General features: G+C 42.2%; 1 protein-coding gene across 4 annotated transcripts in view; it reads left to right on the top strand.

Moving 5' to 3' along the window:
- Positions 1 to 24,493, top strand: part of tmtc1 (transmembrane O-mannosyltransferase targeting cadherins 1) — a 94,778-nt gene that overhangs the window by 16,894 nt on the left and 53,391 nt on the right. For all 4 annotated transcript variants that reach the window (XM_026146480.2, XM_080291532.1, XM_080291531.1 and 1 more), the window contains exons 3-4: positions 10,802 to 10,875; positions 11,543 to 11,719. In XM_026146480.2, coding sequence (XP_026002265.2) covers positions 10,802 to 10,875; positions 11,543 to 11,719 — 251 coding nt within the window. The remainder of the gene's footprint in view (positions 1 to 10,801; positions 10,876 to 11,542; positions 11,720 to 24,493) is intronic.

Raw genomic sequence — 24,493 nt, 5'->3', positions numbered from 1 at the left:
AACGTTGACCACAGGATAGTCACAGGATATTTCATTCATTTGAAATGGTAACCAACAGAGCAGTGACTTTTATCTTCTCAAGTCTATCTTCATTAAGCTGCTCCCGCTGCTCGTTTTGTTGCTTTTTGTCACACATTTGTCAGACAGCCATTCCCCTTGTTGCCAGGTTTCAAAAATGAAGGTTTTGATTTTCATGAAGCATCAATCTGTGTCTGTGTTTTCTCCTGTATTTTGGGATGAGATCATATGTCTGGGTGGAGCTGATGGTCTGTGTTCCAGTTAGAAACTGAGTCATTATTGTAGAGACCAAGTTGTCACAGTGGAAAGCTGGACTGAAAGACAGCACAGAGGCACTAATCATGGCAGCACAGGAACAAGCTCTGAGCACAGATCCATAGAGGCTGGGGTCTATCACACCAGGCAAGACCCCAGGTGCAGGCTGTGTAAAGATGCCCCAGAGACAATCCAGCACATAACAGCAGGGTGCAAGATGCTAGCAGGCAAGGCATACATGGAACGCCATAACCGAGTGGCCGGCATAGTGTACAGGAACATCTGTGTCGAGTATAACCTGGAAGTCCCGAGGTCAAAATGGGAGACGCCCCCAAGGGTGGTGGAGAACGACCGAGCTAAGATCCTGTGGGACTTCCACATACAGACGGACAAAATGGTGGTGGCTAACCAACCGGACATAGTGGTGGTAGACAAACAGAAGAAGACGGCTGTAGTGATCGATGTAGCGGTTCCCAATGACAGCAACATCAGGAAGAAGGAACACGAGAAGCTGGAGAAATACCAAGGGCTCAGAGAAGAGCTGGAGAGGATGTGGAGGGTGAAGGTGACGGTGGTCCCCGTGGTAATCGGAGCACTAGGTGCGGTGACTCCCAAGCTAGGCGAGTGGCTCCAGCAGATCCCGGGAACAACATCGGAGATCTCTGTCCAGAAGAGCGCAGTCCTGGGAACAGCTAAGATACTGCAGGACCCTCAAGCTCCCAGGCCTCTGGTAGAGGACCTCAGCTTGAAGGATAGACCGCCCGCAGGGGCAGTTGGAGAATTACTGTATATCTGTTAATGATAATGATATTTCAGTCATTAACAGATTTAGAAAATGACAACCAAAAAATGCTTCTAAAACCAAATGACAACAAACAATTGAAGGAGGTGATGAAATCGCTGACCATCTTGGTATGCAGAGGAAATCAGTGGCCAGGCAATAGTAACTGATTTCTGACTGACTTCTTCACTGAGTATTCATATTTTTTTCACGATATAAACTTGTATGACAAATAGATTGCAATATATGAAAGAAGAAGAAGAAAGATTGTTTAATTTATTTAAATTATCTATTCATTTTGTTCATCTAAAATCATCCCTCAAATGGAGCAACTTTTCCCTGTCAGAGCCAAAGGATCAAGGAAAGGAGAAAGAAAGCATTATCAAACTACGGGGGCAAAGCTTTGAGAAACACAGCAGGGCTCAGGTATCCTGCTATCAGCAGTGTTGGGCAAGTTACTTTGAAAAAGTAATTAATTATAGTCACTAGTTACTTCTTCAAAAAGGTAACTGAGTTAGTAATTGAGTTACAATATTCTAAAAGTAATTAATTACTTGAAAAGTAACTATTGCGTTAGCCTAAACAAAAAAAAAAAGTTTAACCCTCTGGGGTCCAGGGTATAATTGGCCATTTTTAACTACTTTTGATTTTCGTGTCTGAAATTACAGTTAGGTTTTCATTTTGACATACTGTATTAACACAACTGATCTAAAATCAGACAAATTTCAATAAGATGCCACACAAATTATTTGTGCCACTCCAAAAAAATAATTTCTGTCCACTATAAAGGAGAACATCACAGGCTGATACCTGCAGGTCTGACAGCAGCAGGTGTATCACTACTGTTTCTACCTGGAGACAGCAGTCGCCTCATTGTCACAACACTACACATTAACTACACACTCCAAACACGCTAAACGTCACAAATCTCTCACATCTCAAAACTCCTTCTCTCTGTTTTTCTGCTGTCTCTCTCTCTCCTAAAACTTCCCCTGTTTTTTTTTTTTTTGTTTTTTTGCTCATAAGCAGAGAGTGCTCGCTGCGCTGTCCTTAGACAGTAAACGTGACCAAACTATTGAGGAAAAACACGCGTATATATTTTTTATCATGACTCTGGTTTTACTGGCCTATCAACACAGTTTATACACTGGTATATGTCACCTTGTTGCTTTGTCTTTAAGTGGTCATGTGATTGGCTTACCACGACTACTTTATTCTTCCTCAGTCAAACAGCAGCACTCATGCGATTGTTTTGCCCCCTTAGCTCCAGGTGTTGTTCTAGACAGTGATCGTGATCGCCGTCCGCGGGAGCGCGCAGCCACTTAAAGCTGTAGCGTCCAGATTACTTACAGCTACTTCCTGCAGCTGGTATAAGGTGCGGTAAGCTGAACACAGCTTCAACCGTCTGTTAGTTGAAGAATAGTAACGCAAACGCATTTTCTTGTTAGTAACTGTAACAGCGTTGTAATGATAGGAATAGTAATTAGTTAGATTACTCATTAATGAAAGAAGTAATGCCGTTATTCCCATCACTGGCTATCAGTCCTCTGAGTTCTTTGTGCCCTCAGCTCAACCTCCATGTGATTCCCAAAGGGCAACATTTCTCCTGATCTGCCTCTGAGAGGTGGTGAGTCAAGTTCTGTAAGCTTACAGTCTACGACTCTTCTCACTCACTTCAACAGGTGAGACAACAACAAAGGGCTCAGACGTTCACTACAGGAGCGCTGCAGAGAAATTGGAGATGGAAGGAGCAGAAGGGGAGGGTAGATGAATGTGTAGCGTGGAAAAAGAGCTGTATAGAAATTGGCACACGAGGGTGATGAAAGGAAATCAGAGGCAGGCAAAGAGAGATCGGGCAAGAAAATAGGAATTGAGTGCAGCAGGGGCTGTAACAGGACAGAGAGACATTAAGAGAAAGAAGCGAGGGAGAGAGACAGAGAGAGTGAACTGGAAAGACTACGCAGTAGAAAACAAAGTGAGAATAGGAAGCATGAAACAGCTAGTTCAGTCTTGCATAGACTTTGATGCTCATCTCAGGCCCAAACTCTTGGATCGGTTGGGGGAGAGGATGAGGAGCTGCTAATTGGCTGTAACACACATGCTGATAAATACTAATAGGAGTGAAAAATTTATTTTGTGTTAATGTGTTTCTGCCATCAAATTCAAAGTGCTGATTTGTTTCTTATAAATATATATTTTGTCAACTTCGTGTTTTCCATGAATGTTTTCTTTTATGAATAAAATGGGGGTTTACAGTATTTGCAAATCATTTTGTTCATCAGGTTTTTATGTACATTTTGCACAGGTGCTCTTTTTGGAATGGGGGCTGTCTGTCTGTGGCTGTTATAGATAATAGATATTTACAACCTCTCTCTCAGTTACACCTAGCACATCTGGAGGTGCTTAGAAGCCACATGAGAACAACACTGCTCAAAAATGAACTCAACACATTTTAATAAGAGTTTGACATCGAGTCAGGTAAGCTGGGCATACACTGTGCAATTTTTGGCCCATTTTGAGCCGAGTTTTCAGTTGTGTGACCGTTTTGGGGATCAGCCCGAGTTTCGCCTTAATAACGTGTCGTGCATAGGGATGGGTATCGTTTAGGTTTTATCCAATACCAGTACCAAACCGGTACTTTTGAAACGGTGCCGGTGCTTAAAGAATGGAGAACACACACTTTGTCCAAAAACCTCATGTTCAGCTGTTTTTTTGTAAAAAGATGTTAGCCTTTTCTGCAGCTATAGGGCATATATGGTATCACTTTTGGCTGGAAGCAGTGCTTAAAAAATGGAAAAAACACAAACTTTGTCCAAAAACCTCTCATGTTTAGCTGTTTTCCACTTTTTCTTTGGTCATTTTTGGCCAGGGTGAAGGGAGCATCTGCCATCACACTGCAAAAACTCAAAATCTTACCAAGTATATTTGTCTTATTTCTAGTCAAAATTATCTCATTACACTTAAAATAAGACACAATCAGCTACAGGGCAGCATTTCAGTAAGCTAAAGGAACTTGTTTCAAGACAGTGAATCTTGAAACTAGAGAAAAACTAGAGATTTTTCACTTGTTCCATTGGCAGATTTTTTCACTTATTTTAAGCTAAAATATCTTGTATTAAGTGAAAAAATCTGCCAATGGAACAAGTGAAAAATCTCTAGTTTTTCTCTAGTTTCAAGATTCACTGTCTTGAAACAAGTTCCTTTAGCTTACTGAAATGTTGCCCTGTAGCTGATTGTGTCTTATTTTAAGTGTAATGAGATAATTTTGACTAGAAATAAGACAAATATACTTGGTAAGATTTTGAGTTTTTGCAGTGCAAACAAGAAGGCAGCCGCATGCAACTACGACGGTGTTTGCTAGTTCACCTTACATGCATTAATTTAATAACGTGGTTAGCCTACTCAACGTAAATTACACACGAACAACATTAAGCGACTCACCCAGAGAAGAACGGCTGCTGCTGCATCATCATCCTCATCATTTCTGCTACACTGGCAGGGCTAGGGGCCAGGACTCTCCTCTTCAGGTTCTTGGGGGATGTTGCTAACTCCGGGTCCGTTAACAGGCACCACACCCGCAGTAGATGTGCTCGGTGTGAGGTCTCGCAGCAAGCTATCAATAACGGTGCATTTCACAGCTTTTAAAAAAACCGCTATGCATCGCCAGGCGTTTCATCAGATTCGAGGAGTTACCTCCTTTGACAGCATCACAGTATCAGCTTAAAGAACTTGTTGCAGGCTGCTGAGTTTGCATATTTTGCTGTGAAGTACAGCCAGACTTTTGCCCGCTTCACCTTGGGCATTTTTAATCTGTAGCTCTGCTCTAAAAGAACTTACGTACCTGGGCCCGCCTACTATCCCTGGAGAGGTAAAATGATTGGCTAGAATTCAAAGTGCATGACATCTCAGGGGAAAAAAAAGCACCGAAATAAAGCACCGAAATAAAGCACCGAAATGTGCGCTGCTTTTCAGTCTGGTCACTACCGTTTATGTCAGGATACCAGTACCCATCCCTAGGCGTGCATCGTGTAGTATACGTGGCGTAACGAGAAGCGATTAACACCTCACGACCAGCTGCCTATCAGCAGTCGTTTGGTTGCAAGAAAATCAAACCTGTCGGCCGTCGTGATTGTAGCTGCCTGTTCAATATTTTTCATTAGCAATTTAGCAAAGTTGATGGTGGTGGTGGTGTGTGTGTCTGTGTGAGTGAAAGACGGAGAGGAAGAGCGAGACACAGATTTTGTGTTATAAGCTTCATGTTATGTACGTACAGTGTGAGCACTCAGGTCGCATCACAGCATCGGGCCGTTTGGTGAGAGACCCTGCATCCTGACCTACGAACTTCCAACCCCTGAGACTCAATCATACAGTTTGAGCAGGAGCTGAATAACGCGACTGAAAAATTCGCAGTGTATGCCCAGCTTTAAACTTCTAGACCATCCGTCTGATCAGTTAAGTAGCAAGGGGGTGAAATAACAAGAGGTACACTACAGGGGCAACAGTGAGGCAGTCCCCAAAATTGGAATGGTTGTACGGGTGGAGGCAGCTTTCCCTCCTCATTTTCTCAGTTTTTCACTTGTTTTTTTCTCTGTAGACCTTACAAAGGTTTGCACAAATATGCGTGCCATTCCCAGATGACTGGCTTTGTATAAACAGGCAGTTATACTAGGAGAGCAGGACAGAGCCATAGACTGTCCTTAACCCATCATCAAGACCGGTATCTGCTCCTCTCTGCAAGTAGAAACAGGATGAGCACTAACAGAAGCCTAAAAGCTGACCTCTACCAGGCCACTGGTGTGAGTGTTGTCAAACAGACTTCGTGAGGATGGCCTGAGGGGCTGACGTTAATGATCGTGACATTTTATGCTCATGTTTCCATGAGCATGGCGATCCGTTAGTGCCAGGGCTGCACAGTTATACATATTTTAATCATAATCATGATTTTGGCTTCCCACAACCATGTGAACATGATCACGTAATGCTCAAAGTGTGTGCCCCTCCACTTAAAACGCAAGCAGTCTGGACAAGTAACAGTAGGTTAATTGACAAAAATCTAAATAGCTTGCCCTTGGAAAGCTGAAGATCATCATCCAGTGTTTGGCACAAGTAATGTTCACCAGGAACAAAGTCAGCAAGATGACTTCAAGTCATTTGTTCAATTAATTGTAGACAGAACTAACAAAAGATTAGACAGCATTCTAAAGGATGTACAGGATGTTAAGTCCAGCCTGCAATTCACGGATGGTGTTGTCGGTCAGCTGCAAGCCAAAGAGAAAAGTATTAAAAGCAAATTGAAAGAAAGAGTTTGAATTAGTGGTCAGCAGCATATGCGGGGAAACCAAAGAGTTAACAACCAAGTTGGATTGTTTAGAAAATGAATAGAGGAGGAATAACATCGTGGTGGATGGATTAATAGACGAACATGCAGAAACTTGGGAAGCATTAGAGCAGGGGTGGCCAACCCGCGGCTCTCCAGCCGCATGCGGCTCTTTGCCTGGTTTCATGCGGCTCTTACATTCATATCAAAGATTGTGTTTGTGTTTTGAGGTTTTTTTGTGTTGTTGTTTTAAAATGTGCACATTCGCTTCACTTGAGTTCAATACTGTATTTTCATCAAATGGCCATGTGTGTGAGATGAAAATACTGCAAAATTTCCCAGTAGGAGCAAGTTCGCCCTTAAAATGGCAGGGAAAAAATGCACAGTGAAAAGAAAATATGAAGATGAACAAAGGACGTTTTTAACAGAGTGGGAGAGTTTATATTTTTTTTTTGTTGAACGCAATGGTAAGCCATTCTGCCTTATATGTCAGACGTCATTAGTGCATTTCAAAGCTTCAAATCTTCAGCGCCACTTCAGCTCACTCCATGCTAACATCGACCAGGAATTTCCAAAAGGGACTGAACTTCACAAGCACACTTTGAAAAGTCAGGCAGAAAAGCAGATACAGTTTTTCCAAAAATTTACGAAGCGGTCAGAGACCATAACGCTCGCATCCTATCAGCTGGCTTGGGAACATTGCACGGGCTAAAAAGCCATACAATGAAGGGGAGTTCGTTAAAAAATGCCTCAGTGACGTTGTTGAAATCTTGTCTCCTGAAAACAACAAATTAAACCGCGTGGTATCAGACGTCCAACTGTCCCGCCACACTGTTGAACACAGAATATCGGACATTAACACGGCTATTGAATCACAGTTGCACTCTGACCTTCAAGCATGTGAGTATTTTAGTGTCGCATTGGATGAGAGTTGTGATATAGAAGACAAGCCTCAGTTGGCAATATTTGCACGGTCTGTGTCAAACGATTGTGTGATCAAAGAAGAACTCCTGGATATTGTGCCATTAAAAGACAGAACCCGTGGCATAGATGTGAACAAACCATGATGGCTGCATTTGAAAAAGCAAATCTGCCCATAACGAAATTAACTGCAATAGCCACGGATGGAGCACCAGCCACGATGGGATCTGTGAACGGGCTTGTGGGGCTGTGCAAAGCTGACCAAACTATTCCTGACTTTTGGATCATCCACTGCATCATCCACATGGAGCAACTCGTGTCTAAATCATTGAATTTAGATAACGTCACGAAGCCTGTGATGGAAATCGTCAACTATATCCGCACACATGCGCTTAGCCACAGGCAATTCAAGAATCTCATTGCTGAGCTGGACCAAGGGCTTCCAGGTGACCTGCCGCTGCACTGTGAGGTGGCTGTCAAAAGGCCGGGTACTCTCTCGCTTCTTTGAGCTTTTGGATGCCGTGAAACTGTTTATGGAAGAGAAGGACTATCCCGAGCTCTCGAACCTCAAGTGGATTATGGATCTGGCCTTTTTGGTCGACATGCTGTGTCACTTGGACAGACTGAACCTGACCCTGCAGGGTAAGTTAAAAATGCTGCCTGACCTGGTGCAAAGTGTGTTTGCATTTGTCAACAAACTGAAGCTGTTCAAGACATATTCAAAAGGGAGTTATAGCATTTTCCCACTGCTAAAAGCCAGCGGGCAAGTCGCCAGCGCTGCCCTGAGTAAGCAAAGAGCCAGATATGCAACGCTGATTGAAAACTTGCACGAAAGCTTCGTGACCCGGTTCCATGATCTACAATTGAAAAGGCCACAGATTACGTTCCTCGTCGACCGATTTAATGCAGAGACCGGCTGTTTGAAAGTCCCGCTAGTCACAGATGAAGCTGCGGCTGAGTTGGAGATGATCGATCTTTGTGAAAAGGACCAATTGAAACCTGCTTTAAGGGAAGGAACCATTGAGTTCTGGAAAAGTGTGCCAATGGAAAAATACCCCAATGTCAAATGGGCCGCGCTTAAGATACTGTCAATGTTTGGGTCAACATACGTCTGCGAGTCTGTGAAATCAAAGCATCGATCTGTTCTGACTGACACTCGAATTGCTTCGAGTGGCAACAACGGAATACAAGCCAGATTTGAAGAGGATTGTTCAAGGCAAGGAATGCCAGAAGTCCCACTAAACAACATGCATTGTAGAAGTAAATGCTATTGTAGATTATTATATTTTTGTTTGTGGACTTGGTTAAACTGAGAGTTTGTGTGTGTGAGACAGTGCACACAATGTTCATTGTTGAAAATGACTGGCCTGTGGTTTTAGTACTGTAGGAGTCCATTTCTGTCATTATCATGTTGGTGTGTGACATTTACAATAAATCTGGCTGAGCAGAGGTGTGTGTGTGTGTGTGTGTGTGTGTGTGTGTGTGTGTGTGTGTGTGTGTGTGTGAGAGAGGGAGGATGGGTGATGTTCATGTGTGCCCATGTGTATGATGTGGCTCTTTGCGGTAACACAGTAAAAGAAAAAAAAGTGGCTCTTGGTCTCTGACTGGTTGGCCACCCCTGAATTAGAGGATAAAGTCCAACACTTGCTGAAGAACCAGCAGGGCCTCGACAGCGACACGTTCAAATCGAACGCGGTCACGTATGGCTGAGCCAGGCAGATTGTGGTCAGGTTACAAAGATCAGGAAGAAGAGGAAAGAACTATTACTACAGCTGAGAGTGGCCAGAGACAGAGGTGATATTGCCGTCCTGAAACATGATAAATTTATTGTTAAACCGAGGTCCCGGAATGCTGGATTTAACATTTACACTTTCAGTAATATTGCCATTTAACGGCTAGAAATCAGAATCAGAATGCTGATTCTGATTTCTAGCCGTTATGGTTGATCAGTTTATTCCCGGATTCTCCGCAAAATATTTTTCAGTAGCTCATGGTAGTATTTGTAGCCTTAAATATAAGTTTCAGGAAATTCAGTCATTGCTGTCAACAAACTCATTTCTGAGACACATTTAGGTGCTGCCTTTGAGAATAATGAATTTGAAATGAATGGTTATAAGTTGTATAGGAAAGACTTAAACAGATTTGGAGGGGGTGTTGCCTTATATATATTAATGACAATGTGGCACGCAAACTACGTATGAACTTAATGTTTGACGATCTGGAAATCGTGTGGGTTCAGTTACACCCGCTCCATGGCACGCTGTTATTGGTAGGTTGCTGCTACAGACGCCCTAGTAGCAATACGTTGTATGTAGAACGAATCTGTGAAATGTTGGAAAGATGGAAGACAAGGACATATTTTTATTTGGAGATTTTAATATTAATTGGTCATCTACTTCTTGTCCTTTAAGGAAAAAGAAGAGTTCATTAGCATCTACTGCTGTCTGTCTCAGATGGTAATCATTCCCACGCGGATGACGGTCAACAGAGGCAGGTCATAGGTCATCATCTTGTATTGATCATATATATACAAATGTTCCTGAACAATGCTTAAACATTGTCTCTGTTCCAGTTAGTTATAGTGACCATAATCTTGTAGGCTTGACCAAGAAAATGAAACCACTGAAAACTGCACGAGAGATTGTTTTTCGTAGATCATACATAAACTTTAACACAGACAAATATTTTAATAAGAAGAATTTATATTATCAACATGAGCTCAAGGAGGCCAATAAGGACAGAAAGAAGATGTGGAAAGTTTTAACCAATATAATGGGCAGAGTGATGCTCTGGTGGTGCCACACATCAGCACAGATGGAATGTTTATAAGTAAAGCTAAGGATATATTTCAAGATTTACTACAGCAATAAAATAACAAATTTAAAATGAGTAGAGGAGAGCCCATCCTATCATGCTATCATGGATAATAAGCAATGCCAATTTAAGTTTGAGGCAGTGAATGTTGAGACGATGGAGCGTTTATTAATATCACTTCCTGATGATACATCTTCAGGTTCTGATAACATAGACAGTAAGCTGCTCAAAGCTGCAGCCAAGTTTGTGTCCCTTCCTATACATCACATAGATGTTTGGCATGCAGCTTATTTCCATCACAGTGGAATGAATCGGAAAGAATTCCAATTCCAAAAAATAAGAATGCTGTTTTTAATGGTGTCAGTAGCAGACCTGTTAGTCTAAGTAAAGTTCTGGGGAGAATTGTTTATGAACAAATCATGCTTGCCCAACGGAAACACGTGTGTGATCAGACATTATAGAAAAGCCTTAATACTTATTCTTGGCACCAGTAACCATGAGCCATGGTCACACTGCGTATCGCTCTCAAGGTTTGAAAGGAAAGTACAGAGGCTGGTTCTACTGAGACAGTGATGTGCAGCTCACTGTAGCATAGCAACAGTAATGGGCTGCACATAGACATCCAGCAGTGTGTCCTCAATGGAGCATTCTGGCACATGCGTAATCTCTCAAATCTGTGCACGTCTGTTTCGCAGGTGTCTGGTATCGTGGGTAGAGCTGATGTGTTGGCCTGTCTGCTGTTTTTGCTGACATTCCTCTCCTATATTAGGTAAGATATTAGATTATTGTAAGACAACACCATCCTCAACCTCTCTATGCACATTTGCAACTGTAAATTAGATTGGCCTGCCTGAGAGACTGATGCAGATCGAGTGAATAGAATAAACTTGGAAAGCTCCTACAAACGGGTGGTTGTAATACTGAATTATTTTTAACAAGTGAGTGAAAATGTTAAACGGTTTTGTTACTCATGTTCAGTCGTGTAATGCATATGACTTTGTGAGGTTTATGATTACAGCTTGGTGTTTAAAAAGTGAACAGAATCTCAAAGCACATAAGATTTTACAGAGTACTTTTACTGTTACCATAGTTAGATTTGTTACGGGATGGATGGAAAATTGTTCATAAAAACATCATGTTTAGTCTCATTTACATACAGGAAGTGTTACAGCCTATTAGTGTATAATTTATATGTTCAGTATATCAGCTGAACATATAAAAGCTTATGAACACGCAGGTCTGACAGTTCTTAATTACAGCTATAAAAAACATCTAAATTTAGCTAATGTAACAAGTGATTTCTGTCGTTGTGTTAGACGTGCTGCAACATGACTGCCACGTCACATTTAACGAACAGAAGCTGTCCTGAAGCTAGTGACTTTACAAAAGCCGAGCTGTTTTGTTCTCTCATACTTTTGTCTCGTCTCCTCTCTCAGGAGTGTGGGTGGGCGTGTCTCTGAGGACTCGCTGGCCTTCACGGTGTCGTCATCTTCGCTGTTCCTCAGTTTGCTGCTGGGCACCTGCGCCATGCTGGTGAAAGAGACAGGCATCACCGTGTTTGGAGTGTGCTTGCTCTACGACGCCCTGGTGCTTTGCCGCAAGCCTCTCATGTAGTAAGGACACAGGCTCTTCCTTTCTTCCTGTTTATTTTTTCCCCATCTTCTTTTATCTGGCCAACATGTTGCTGAACGTGGGCATCGTTTTTCAGCAAATTCTAACACCTGTGAGCTACCACTACAACCATAAACAATTTGTTTGTTAGCAGACAAAATGAGCTTTTTCAGGCACCGTGCGCATAAAGAGTAGATCACTGAAAAGCTTCTGTTGGGTTTTACTTTCTCCAAGTAAAAAACACTTTTATATTGAAACAATAATGACAGCTTTCATAAAGAGGTCTAGTGTAAGTCTTGTGTAAAGGTCAAGGTTTGATTTAGACATCTTTACACCCAATCTGTTTTTTATGATCTGTGTTTTATCAGTCTTCACATTTCATTCTATATTTCTGAAAGACTTGCTTTGGACTTATAAAATTAAAAGAAACTAATAAAAAGTGTCAGACCTTCAGAGAGAAAGAGCTTTTTTAAACAGTGTTTGAAAATAATACGAGCAGTCTAATTTGTGCCTGTAACAGAGCGTGATGCCGCTGGATCTTCAGATGTTTTATTAGAGGTGTACACCTGATGTTATTAAACAGGAAGTGAACAAGCTTACTCTAGAAGTGTTAGGGGCTGACTGATTCAAAAAAGCTGGCAATAATTATCACAATATAAATGAATTAAACACAAATATATCAGAGTATGTTTTGTATTTGTGTAACTGGTGACTCCTCTATACATACATTGTGTTCTACTGTATTATGCTCTTGCTCATCCTTTCTCTGTGCTAGTGCTGTCCAAGGTACACGAGATTAAATCTACCAGATTAAAAGATCCAGCAGGCAGTTTGAGGGGATATGTTTTTTTATCCATCAGTGAATTTAAAAGATAAGAATTAAACGAGAGCCAGATTAACCCCTTGACCCCACACACTCACTCTTTGTCAGGTTCCCAGTTGTGCACTTTGGCTGCTCTCCCCAGAGCCACACAACCATTTTTAGGCTTAGTTTTGACCTGGACCTTTCAAGCACTTTCTACAGCAATCCAAGAATATGTTTTAACCAACCTTTAACTGTTCCACAGTCTAAACTCGTTGTGGTGACAGAGCCTGGAATAGTCTTCCTCCTGATATTAGATCTGCACAAACGCTCAAACATTTCAAATCGTTAATAAAGAGACATTTTTGTGGTCTGGATTTTAACACACATTGACTTTAATAGCCTTAGTTGTTGTTGTTGTTTTAGTTGTTTTTATTGACATATTGTATTTATTTGTTTTTCTATATTTTACTGCATCATTGTTGTGCATTTTATTTATTTTAGTGGCATTTTACAGTGTTAAGCACTGTTTGGAAATGTGCTATAATAAACAAACTTGACCTAAATACTTGTAACTAGGGATGATTGTTTTAATAATAGAGTATCGATTATTCCTTTGATTAATTGAGTAGTTGGATAAGAAATACTTTTTTTTATTCATGGGAAATTATAAATATTCAAAAGACAAAAAACTTTTTCAAAATAAACTGCATACAACATCTGTCCAAAAAACTAAACCCTTTGATTGTATTTAAGTGTGCAACGAATGAGTTAGGGTTTATTCAAAGTTATGACAAATTCCTGCGTAAAAATGATCATCATACATAATGAAAACAATCTTATGAAAAATAACTACATTAGTCTTTTGAATATTTTATGTAAAGCCAATACAGTTATGCTGTATATTATATTATATATTGGCATTAGCATTACCTAAGTGCAAAGCTGGAGAAAAGAGTAAGTCATGCCACTGAATGGTTGCTAAAATTAAATCCAAATATGAGCTAGGTGAATGTCCCAAAACATCTGCTATTTTCTGCAGTTAATGCTTAATTATTTAAAGTTGCCATATTTTTGTAGCATGCACATGCTTGACACGAAGGAGGTTAGGGTTAGTTACAAAATACATATATAAAAAAAAATAAAAATTATTACAACAATTGTTGGGATATTTTATGCATTTTTTCATATTAATGTTGTTTTAGACAAATATGAAATAATTAAGATTATTAGTTAAGCATCTAAGGGCAGTTTCTTGAATGGAAAAAGAGACTGTTTTTACTAGAAGCAGGACTATCACTTTTTCTGATGTACTTTATTCTTCAGTTTTACATATTCATAGAAACAGTATATAATATCTCTACCGTAAGAAGACTCCAGTAATTCAACCACATTATATAGCTTCTTAGAAGTGCAACTATACGTCAGTTCAGTTCAAACCAGTTTTATTTATACAGCGCCAAATCACAACAGCAGTCACCTTAAGGTGCTTTATGTTGTAAGGCAGACCCTACACTACACTACAATACACACAATAATACATCCCAACGTGATGACTCATGACATACTTACTAGAGATGGCACGATACCACTTTTTTATGTCCGATACCGATACCGATATCATAAATTTGGATATCTGCCGATACCGATATGAATCCGATATAGTGTTTTTTAATCAACAAAACTGTTTTTTAAAATATCTTGCTGCATTTTGCAAGTCTGCAAGTTCATACTCAAGTTTAAAACAACAACTACACTAAAGCTATTCTGTTATACCTGTATACAAAAAAAATATTTCATAGTTCAGCAATACTGATCAATCTAATAAACTTAGACCTACACCATCCTCCCTATTCTGGTATTTTAAAGAGTACTTAGCGTAAATATTAAGCAACCTAACTAATAGGGTTCCAACTCCCAGCAACAACAAACATAAATAAATAAAAAATAAGGAACCACCCCTCACGCTCCACCTCATGATGCTTAATCGACGTAATCAACCTTAATTTGATGCAGTGTGAAAAAAAATGCACAGAAATCAATTATTTTTCAAGAAATATTAAATAGATTCAACATCTTTCTTCAACAAAATTGCAGACTGCACAGATGGTACCTTCCCAAAGTAAAAAGTACTATAGCTTACTAGGGTATATATTAGACTTAATAGTCACTATATACAGTAATTGACTTCTATTCATTTTACATCAAATTAAAACTTTGGGTGTCAGATAATTATTTATTAAAAGCTCGACATTTTAAATGAGAATAAGAAAGAAAAGTATGTCTTTGTGCCCCCTTTTCCCTGTTCATGCCTTATCGGCCCCCCTGGCTAAACTTTGCTAGATCCGCCCCTGCACAGTTACCAGCCGTCAGCTGTAGAAAAAGATCCTGGTGTAGAAAGAAATATTAAATAAATTCTAACAACAGCTGATCAAGCTTAAACGTGCTGCTGTTGTTCAGCCGCTGGTTTCCTCTTTCTGGTGCAAAGTGGGCCAAAAACAAACAAGAGAGACTCACGACAGAAAAGCCGATCAGCTGATCATTTAAGCAGTTTCACGATTGAAGTAGCAGCCGGAGAGCGAGAGGCAGTCACTTGTTAAGCTTAACGTGGGAATGCTTTACAAACATTCAGAGATGGACTTACACACTTGCTTTACTTCTCTCGGGGATAACTTTGTCGGAGATGAAATGCCAGGTTGCTAGCGAAGCTCCACATGCTATCCAGACCACCGACAGGTCCCGCATGCCACAGCTGCTCTATCACGTGATGCATACTGCTCCGACTTGCTAACGTTCTGAGGTGAGTTACGGCGTGTTGCAAGTTTTGCGAGGTGCTTTCGTGATATTTAATGGATCGGATTACATTTTTTATTTTTCTCCGATATCCGATCCAGTAATTTAGGTCAGTATCGGACCGATACCGATACGTAATATCGGATCGGTCCATCTCTAATACTTACTAATTAATTAATTACCCTCTAAGGGGTACAATGAAGGAACAGGAGAGGAAATTCCATACAGAGTGAGGAATGTGAAAACTTTCAGCTCTGAGTGAAATGTAGGCTGAGTTGGATTCAGTGCAAAAATTAGACAGTGTTGGTGATTTTGAACTCGATCAAAATCAGTGTTTTACTTTCACCACATCTTCCCTGAGATATGCACACCTCCATCCCTTCGCTCCTTTCCTTTTTCCCCAGTTACAGAAAATTGGCATCCTGCTGTTAACAGCAGCAGAATTTTTTTTTCACATCGTGGGCTTGATATTAGAATTTTAATTTCTAATGTCATAATATACCATACCATACCATACCACCTTTATTTATAAAGCACTTTAACATAAAACCAGAGTTCACAAAGTGCTGTACATGCTAAAAGCAAATTAAAATGAGATAAGATAAAATAAATAACTAAAAAACTAAAATAAATTAAAACATGTCAAAACAAATTTAGTCAACCCCTCTAATCAATGCCAAAGGCTTCAGCGAATAAATATGTTTTAAGAAGACTTTTAAATTCAGAGAGAGAAGAGGCCTGCCTAACATGCAAGGGTAGATCATTCCACAACTTTGGAGCAACTACAGCAAAAGCACGATCACCTTTAGATTTATACTTAGTTTTTGGTACCTTAAGGAGCTGCTGATTGGCGGACCTAAGGGAACGGGGAGGTGTATATGGTTGTAGTAGCTCCGAGAGGTAGGGGGGGGCCAGGCCATTAAGAGATTTAAAAGCAAATAAGAGAATTTTAAAAACAATCCTAAAATGTACAGGTAGCCAATGGAGTGAAATTAAAATTGGGGTAATGTGCTCAAACTTTTTTGTTCCAGTTAAAAGACGTGCTGCAGCATTTTGCACAACCTGCAGGCGCCTAATGGACGCATCACTAACCCCAAAATAAAGTGCGTTACAATAATCCAGCCTAGAAGTAACAAAGGCATGGATTACTGTCTCAAAATGCTGTTTCGATAAGATAGGCTTTATTTTGGCTAATTCCCTCAAATGAAAAAAGCTAGATCTTACAGCAGCTCATATAATATAATTAATTAATTCTAATCTGCCTAGTATTGGACAACTAGGACAATAGAACACAAATTGCAATGACTGATTCTTTTTTCTTTTAATTCCACTGTATAAAAATTGGATGTGATTCATGAGGTAAAATTAACACAAACGTCTGTGTACAGACAAGATACAGCAGATTGTGGTTGCTGAAAGTAACTGCTGCTACAGCTTCTCTGCTGCTGCTCACGTCATCCCTCAGATCAAAATGACAAAGTGCCTCATGGTTCTATGACGTCTCTAATACTTAAATAAAAGTATTTCATTACAACAGGAACTTGTAAACAAAATTATTATAAAGATAAAACTATCCATTTTCAAGTCCCTCTATCACTGTTTTTTATAATATAAGTACTTGTAAGTATAAGCATATGAAAAATTTCAAGTGTGCTGTGGAAACAAGTTACATTATAATCAACTGAACCTTCTCAGCCGCATCTGCAGAGTGACTCCTATGGGCAGAAATCTGTGCCATCAGAAACTGTATTTGAATAAGTTAAATTTGAATTTGAATTGCTTGGATTGAATCTGAATTGTAACTTGAATAAATGCTTTTAAAAACTGAATATGAATTATCCTAATTTGAAATTCAATTTATTGGTTTGAAAATGATCATCACTAACTTTAAATTGAATTTTATATTTTGAAAATGAATTCAATTGTTTTGAAACTGTATTTTATCAATTAAAATTTATGTTCTCAAATAATTTCAGATTCACTTCTCACCATTCAGTTTCAGTTCTACAATTCAATTTCAGTTCCAAAATCCAGTTTTTTGGGACTTACATCCGGTTCAGGTTCAAGAGTAATCGAGCGCAGATTAATAGAGCTACGTTTTACTAACGGACCGAAAGTGTTACTGACGGGAATCTACAGCATCATGAGCTGAATTAAGACTTCAGAAGTCATTCGTCATGTCAAATGACCAGCGGATAAACTCTCAGGTTGGTAATAAATGTATTACACGTATAAGAACAAGCGTCATGTTAACAAATGATAGCCGTACAGTAACTTTTATGCTTATTGTAGCTGTTAGCTAAAAACGCTAATTTAGCGTAGTTTGCCCTGGATTCAGCTTTGACAAACAAATATGATCGACTGTTTCTAGTAGAATTCCAAAGTTGTCACCCTCTCAGAGCCCTGTATGCTTCCAAAGACCCCTACAGTAGGGAAACATGCAAAACGGTGTCCAAACCTTTGTGTTTTAGCTTTATTTATGTCTTACACAGCATCCCAAGTCTTTAGCTAGCTTAATAACTTTAGCTAAAGTGAATAGTTAGTCTAATTCGTTAGTGCAGCATTACTGGATCATCTCTGTTTGAAGTGATATGATATGTGACTATCACTGTGTTTAACTACCATAATAATTCTTAGGGTGCTGAGTGCATGCTTAATTAGATTTTTTTTTTTTAAACATACTGCTCCATTACTATGTTTGACAGGCTGAAGTTGTCGATTTAGGAGGTGACCCGACCATCTTTTACAGGTGTTCTGTGCCAGAAATGGAGTGTCCACTGAAGACTGAAGATACTGAATCTCTACACCTTGCCATTGATCCCACTTGTGCCTTCATCTAGACAAGAGACATTAACTTAACCACTCTCACATGCTCTGTACCTACATCACCTTCCCTGACAGTCGTAGCTTGGCTCATCTGAGGGTGAAATTATAAGAATGTGTTATTTTTCAAAGTGCTCTCTAGGGTTCCTAAATAAAATATGGCATTGAGGTCATTTCTTTTGAATTAATCCCTGTTCTGAAATATAAGAAATATAAGATAATAAGATGGCGCCGGTGAGGTCGGCTGCCGTCACGACTGCTCCGACCACTTTTTCTTTGTCTTTGTTTTTTAAGTTAGTTTTCAGCGTTTCTAAATCGGCAAAATCATCACCATTGGGTACATTAGGTATAACAGTGACACTCTTGTTTCTATTGGTATACAATGTACTCACAATTCGAAGTTTTTAACTCCGGATCAGAGCTGGCCGAGTGAGATCTTGAGGGAGAACAAAGGGAAGCGGTGGCGGCCTAGAGGGAAGCGAGCCGGCGTCAGGAACAGGCTGAGAGCTCGTGCACACCGCACACCTCTGCCTAGCATCCTGCTCGCCAACGTCCAGTCACTGGAGAACAAGCTTGACGACCTCAGGGCCAGGGTAAAGTTCCAGAGAGACATTCGGGACTGCAATCTCCTCTGCTTCACCGAGACATGGCTGAACCCAGCGGTGCCGGACCACGCCATCCAGCCGGCCGAGTTCTTCTCGGTTCACCGCATGGACAGGACACGGGACTCGGGGAAGTCAAGGGGAGGCGGCGTGTGTTTAATGGTGAACAACAACTGGTGCAACAGTGCGAACGTTGTTCCTCTCACACGCTCCTGCACACCAAATCTGGAACTACTGTCCATCATCTGTTGTCCTTTTTATCTACCTCGGGAATTTACATCGGTCATTATAAGTGCCGTTTATATTCCACCACAAGCGGACACGGTCACCGCCTTATGCGAGCTGCATGAGGCACTCACACAGCACCAGACACAACACCGGGACGCTGCGCTTATTGTGACGGGGGACTTTAATAGCGCCAACCTCAAACGCGCAGCGCCGAACTTTTATCAACACATCATCTGCCCCACCAGAGGTGAAAGGACACTGGACCACTGCTACACTACGGTCAAGGACGGCTACAAGGCACAATCCCGCCCTCCGTTTGGCAAATCTGATCACGCCGCCATCTTCCTCATGCCAAAATACAAACAAAGGCTGAAACAGGAAGTTCCGGTTCAGAGGAAGGTCGCGCGCTGGACGGATCAATCGGTGGCCGCGTTACAGGACGCACTCGATGACGCAGACTGGGGCATGTTCAGAAACAGCTCCGATGATGATGTCAACGTGTTTACGGAAGCGGTTGTGGGATTCATCAGGAAACTAGTGGATGATACCGTGGAGACAAAGACTATCACAACGTTTCCCAACCAGAAGCCGTGGGTGGATAAAACCATCCGCGACGCTCTGAGATCCCGCACCGCTGCCTACAACACGGGACTCACGACGGGGGACATGGACCCGTACAAAGCCGCGTCATATAACGTGCGGAGGGCGGTGAAAGAGGCGAAGCAGCGCTACGGGAGGAAACTAGAGTCACAACTCCAACAGAGTGACTCTAGGAGCCTGTGGCGGGGACTAAGGACAATAACGGACTATAAAGCACCAACAACCGGTATGACGAACGCGGCCGTGACTCTGGCAGACGAGCTAAACACTTTCTATGCTCGTTTCGAGGCTGCAGCTAAGGACTCCAACAATGCTAGTGCTAGCGGCGCTAACGGCTGCAGACAGGAAGATACTGCCAGCACCGGAAACGTGCTCGTCATCTCCGAGCATGAAGTAAGGAGAGCCTTCAAAAGAGTGAACACCAGGAAAGCAGCAGGACCAGACGGCATCCCAGGTCGTATCCTAAGAGACTGCGCATACCAGCTAGCTCCTGTGTTCACTGAGATATTCAATATCTCTTTATCTCAGTCGGTCATCCCCACATGCTTCAAAGAGTCCATCATTGTTCCTGTCCCGAAGAAACCCCACCCTGCTTCTCTCAATGACTATCGCCCTGTAGCCCTCACCTCAGTAGTGATGAAGTGCTTTGAACGCCTGGTCAGAGACTTCATCATTTCTTCACTACCAGACACACTGGACCCACTACAGTTTGCTTACCGTCCAAATCGTTCCACAGACGATGCCATCTCTCATCTCCTCCACACATCACTCACCCACTTGGACACTAGAAGGGGGAATTATGTTAAAATGCTCTTCATAGACTACAGCTCTGCATTTAACACCATAATTCCCTCCACACTCACCACCAAGCTGGAGCATCTGGGACTCAGCTCATCTATGTGTCAGTGGATCTCCAACTTCCTAACTGGCAGACCACAGGCAGTAAGGATGGGCGGACATGTCTCAGCCTCCACCACTCTCAGCACTGGAGCCCCCCAGGGGTGTGTTCTGAGCCCCCTGCTGTACTCTTTGTACACATATGACTGTGTGGCCACTACCAGCTCCACCACCATCATCAAGTTTGCTGACGACACCGTCGTGGTGGGCCTGATCTCTGATAACAACGAGACGGCCTACCTGAAGGAGATTAGGAATCTGGAGAACTGGTGCCAGAGGAACAACCTCCTTCTAAACGTCAGTAAGACAAAGGAGCTGATAGTGGACTTCAGCACTAAGCAGGAGAGGAACTACCAGACCCCTGTCATCAACGAGTGCCCAGTGGAGAGAGTGGACAGCTTCAAATACCTCGGACTTCACATCACGCAGGACCTGTCATGGTCCTGTCACATCAACACCATGGTGAAAAAGGCCCGACAGCGTCTCTACCACCTTAGACGCTTGAGAGACTTCCAACTGCCCTCCAAGGTGCTCAGGAACTTTTACTCGTGCACCATAGAGAGCATCCTGACGGGAAACATCTTAACCTGGTTCGGGAACAGCACCATGCAGGACAGACGAGCTCTACAGAGGGTTGTGCGATCAGCTGAGCGCACCATCCGCTCCGAGCTCCCTGACCTGCACTCAATCTACAGCAGGCGGTGCTGGACCAAGGCCAGGAAGATGGTGAAGGACCTCAGCCATCCCAACAACAGACTGTTCTCTCTGCTGAGGTCAGGAAAGCGATTCCGCTCCCTGAAGACCAACACAGAGAGACTGAGGAGGAGCTTCTTCCCGCAGGCGATACGGTCTCTCAATCACACCACCACACAATACTGACCCACACATATAGTTCTTACACACACACTGGACATTCTGGACATTGTTTTCACTTCATCACTTAAATCACTTTAAGCATATTTGCACTGCACAAGACATAATGTGGATTGCACAACACTGGACATTATATTCTTCATTTCCAGTTAATACTTGTACAGCTGCTGTTATTGTGTATATATTTATTTATATTTCTTCATACATTCTTATATAGTTCTATATTGTGTATTGTGTATTTTGTTGTACAGTTATTTTATTTTCAACTTTAATTTATATATTTTATCTTATTCTTTCCCAGTTAAAATTACCCTTCATTCTAATTTGTGTTGTACAGTTATTTCATTTTTAACCTTAATTTATATTTTATTCCTCCCTAGTTAAATTTACCCTTTTTAATTTTTCATATTTATTTCCTATCTTATTCATAGCCTTTTCCTTTTTTGTTTTCTTTAGGTCACGAGCAGTTGTCCAAGCATTTCACTACATATCGTACTGTGTATGACTGTGTACGTGACAAATAAAATTTGAATTTGAATTTGAATTTGAATTTTGAATTTGAATTTGAATTTGAATTTGAACCTCTCCTGGTTTTAATGGCACTTTGGATTTCCTTACTTTCTGTTCCACTCCCAACCCCAAATAGATGCTGGCAAGCTGACACAGTAACATGGAAGAGGGAAAGAAGTTGGACAACTACAAATAAACCTAATGCCTAACAATGAAAAATGTAAAATAAGAACAATAATAATAATAATACTAAAGGTAAAGGATAAAGTAACAAGTTTTGAGTTTTTTGTTTATTCCAAATGATCATCCAGATGTCTGTGACATGTGATGACAAACAACATAATAGAAGGCCTTTGTCATCACATGCTTAAACTCATATATTTTTGCATGAACAGGCAGTCAGACATGCTGTAACTGTGGGGTAGTGTCATGTAATTAATATATTCTTAGTGCTTATTTTCATATTATAATGTTTAATGTATGTTAGTAATAAAAGCTTGTAAAGCAAGGCCACTTTTGACTCGTAAACTAAGGGCTCAGCCAGACTGAAAACAGGAAGTTAGTGTAGAGCAGGGGTGTCAAACTCAATTGCACAGGGGGCGAAAACTCAAGGCACACTTTAGGTCGCGGGCCAAACAAGATAAACATTTATTGAACACACTAAAACAATGTTTTTTAATAAAAACAGACAGGAATATTATTCCAGATTAAATAAACTTAAAAAAATAAACTTTAACTTTAAATATTTTGCTCTTCATAAAAATATATCCTGTCAAAATTATGCAAGTTAGAAATATGAACATGCTGCCAAAAACCCCAGAAAAAATAAATGAAAGCAAATTCAAGCTGGGCGTTGCTTCAGGAATGGAACTAATAAACTGTGCGGGCCATTCTGTGTCGTACTTTCCCTTGAGTGTGTCATTACACTGCAGAACCAAAACCAGCAAAAACCATAAATCAACAACCCCTCCCAGGTCACAGTCCCAAAGTCAGACCGCGCATCCCGCAGCGGTGCAAAAAGAACAAAAACAAAAACGCCACAAAACAGTCTCAGGCGGCCCATCACTACAACAAAAGAGTTTCAGTGGCCTACCTCGGGTCCCGTGACGGCAGTGGGACGCTTTAGACGGCCGACCTCGAGTCCAGTGGGGGCAGCGTTACAGCTCCGGCAGGCAGCCATGGATCCGGCAGCAGCAGCAAAACTGTTCTGGGGGCCTGCCACTGATCCAGTGGCAGTGGAGCTGCAGCTCCAGTGGCTTGCCACGCGTCCAGAGGTGGCGGCGCTGTACCTCCTGCAGCCTGCCACAGGTCCGGCAGTAGCGGCGAAACGGTTCCAGTGGCCTTCCTCGGGTCCAGTGGCGGCGGCGCTGCTCCTCCAGCGGCTTACTCCGGGCCCCGTGGCGGCGGCGCTGCTCCTCCGGCGGCTTGCCCCGGGTCCGACGGCAACGGCACTGCTCCGGTGAGCAACAGCTAGGAGTGGCACATGGCCTATGAAGCACTGGTCGCTGACGTGGGCGGTGTGAAGGGCGTGCTAGACGTGGGCGGTGTGGAGGGCGCGCTAGACGTGGGTGGCGTGGAGGGCGCAGAGTTCAGGAGTCTGACAGCTGTGGGGAAGAAGCTGTTCCGGTACCTGGTGGTCTTAGTCCGGAGGCTCCTGTAGCGCCTCCCAGAGGGCAGGAGGGTGAAGAGTCCACGTGATGGGTGACTGGGGTCTTTGATGATTTTCCCAGCCCTTTTCAGACACCGCTTCCTGTAGATGTCTTTTATGGCAGGAAGTGGTGCTCTGGCGATGCGCTGGGCAGTTTTCACGACCCTCTGCAACGCCTTCCGGTCCGAGGCAGAGCAGTTCCCGTACCAGTTCCCGTACCCTGTTGTAGGGCAGGGATAGCTCAGTAGGTAGAGTGGCGGCCCCATGATCGGAAGGTCGGGGGTTCGATTCCCCTGAACAGCTACCCTGAGGTACCCCTGAGCAAGGTACCGTCCCTACACACTGCTCCCCGGGCGCCCAATGGCTGCCCACTGTTTCACTGAGTGAATGGGTTAAATGCAGAGAGGGATTTTCCCCACGGGGACCAATAAAGTACACTTCTTTCTTTCTTATACAGTTGGTCAGGATGCTCTCGATGGTGCAGCGATAGAAGTTCACCAGGATGTCTGAGGACAGGTGGTTCTTCCTCAGAGTCCTCAAGAAGAAGAGGCACAGGTGAGCGTGGACGTCCAGATGAGATCCTCGGAGATGTGGACTCCCAGGAACTTGAAGCTGCTCACACGCTCCACAGCTGTCCCCTTAATGTAGATGGGTGGATGTGGGTCAGCGTTCCTCCTGTAGTCCACGATGAGCTCCTTGGTCTTCTCGGTGTTGAGCAGCAGGTTGTTTGTGTCGCACCACTCAGCCAGACGATCTACCTCCTCCCAGTAGGCGGTCTCATCGTTGTCACTGATGAGGCCAATCACCGTGGTGTCATCTGCAAACTTAATGATGGTGTTGGAACCATCAGCAGGTCTGCAGTCGTGGGTGAAGAGGGAGTAGAGGAAAGGGCTCATCACACAGCCTTGTGGTACACTGGTGTTCATTGTGATTGTAGATGAGCAGCGGTTATCCAGCCGGACATGTTGGGGGCGGTTGGTCAGGAAGTCCAGTAACCATT

Source organism: Astatotilapia calliptera, chromosome 17 (assembly GCF_964374335.1).
Source record: "Astatotilapia calliptera chromosome 17, fAstCal68.1, whole genome shotgun sequence".
Classification (NCBI taxonomy): domain Eukaryota; kingdom Metazoa; phylum Chordata; class Actinopteri; order Cichliformes; family Cichlidae; genus Astatotilapia; species Astatotilapia calliptera.
This window is presented reverse-complemented; position numbering and strand designations above follow the sequence as displayed.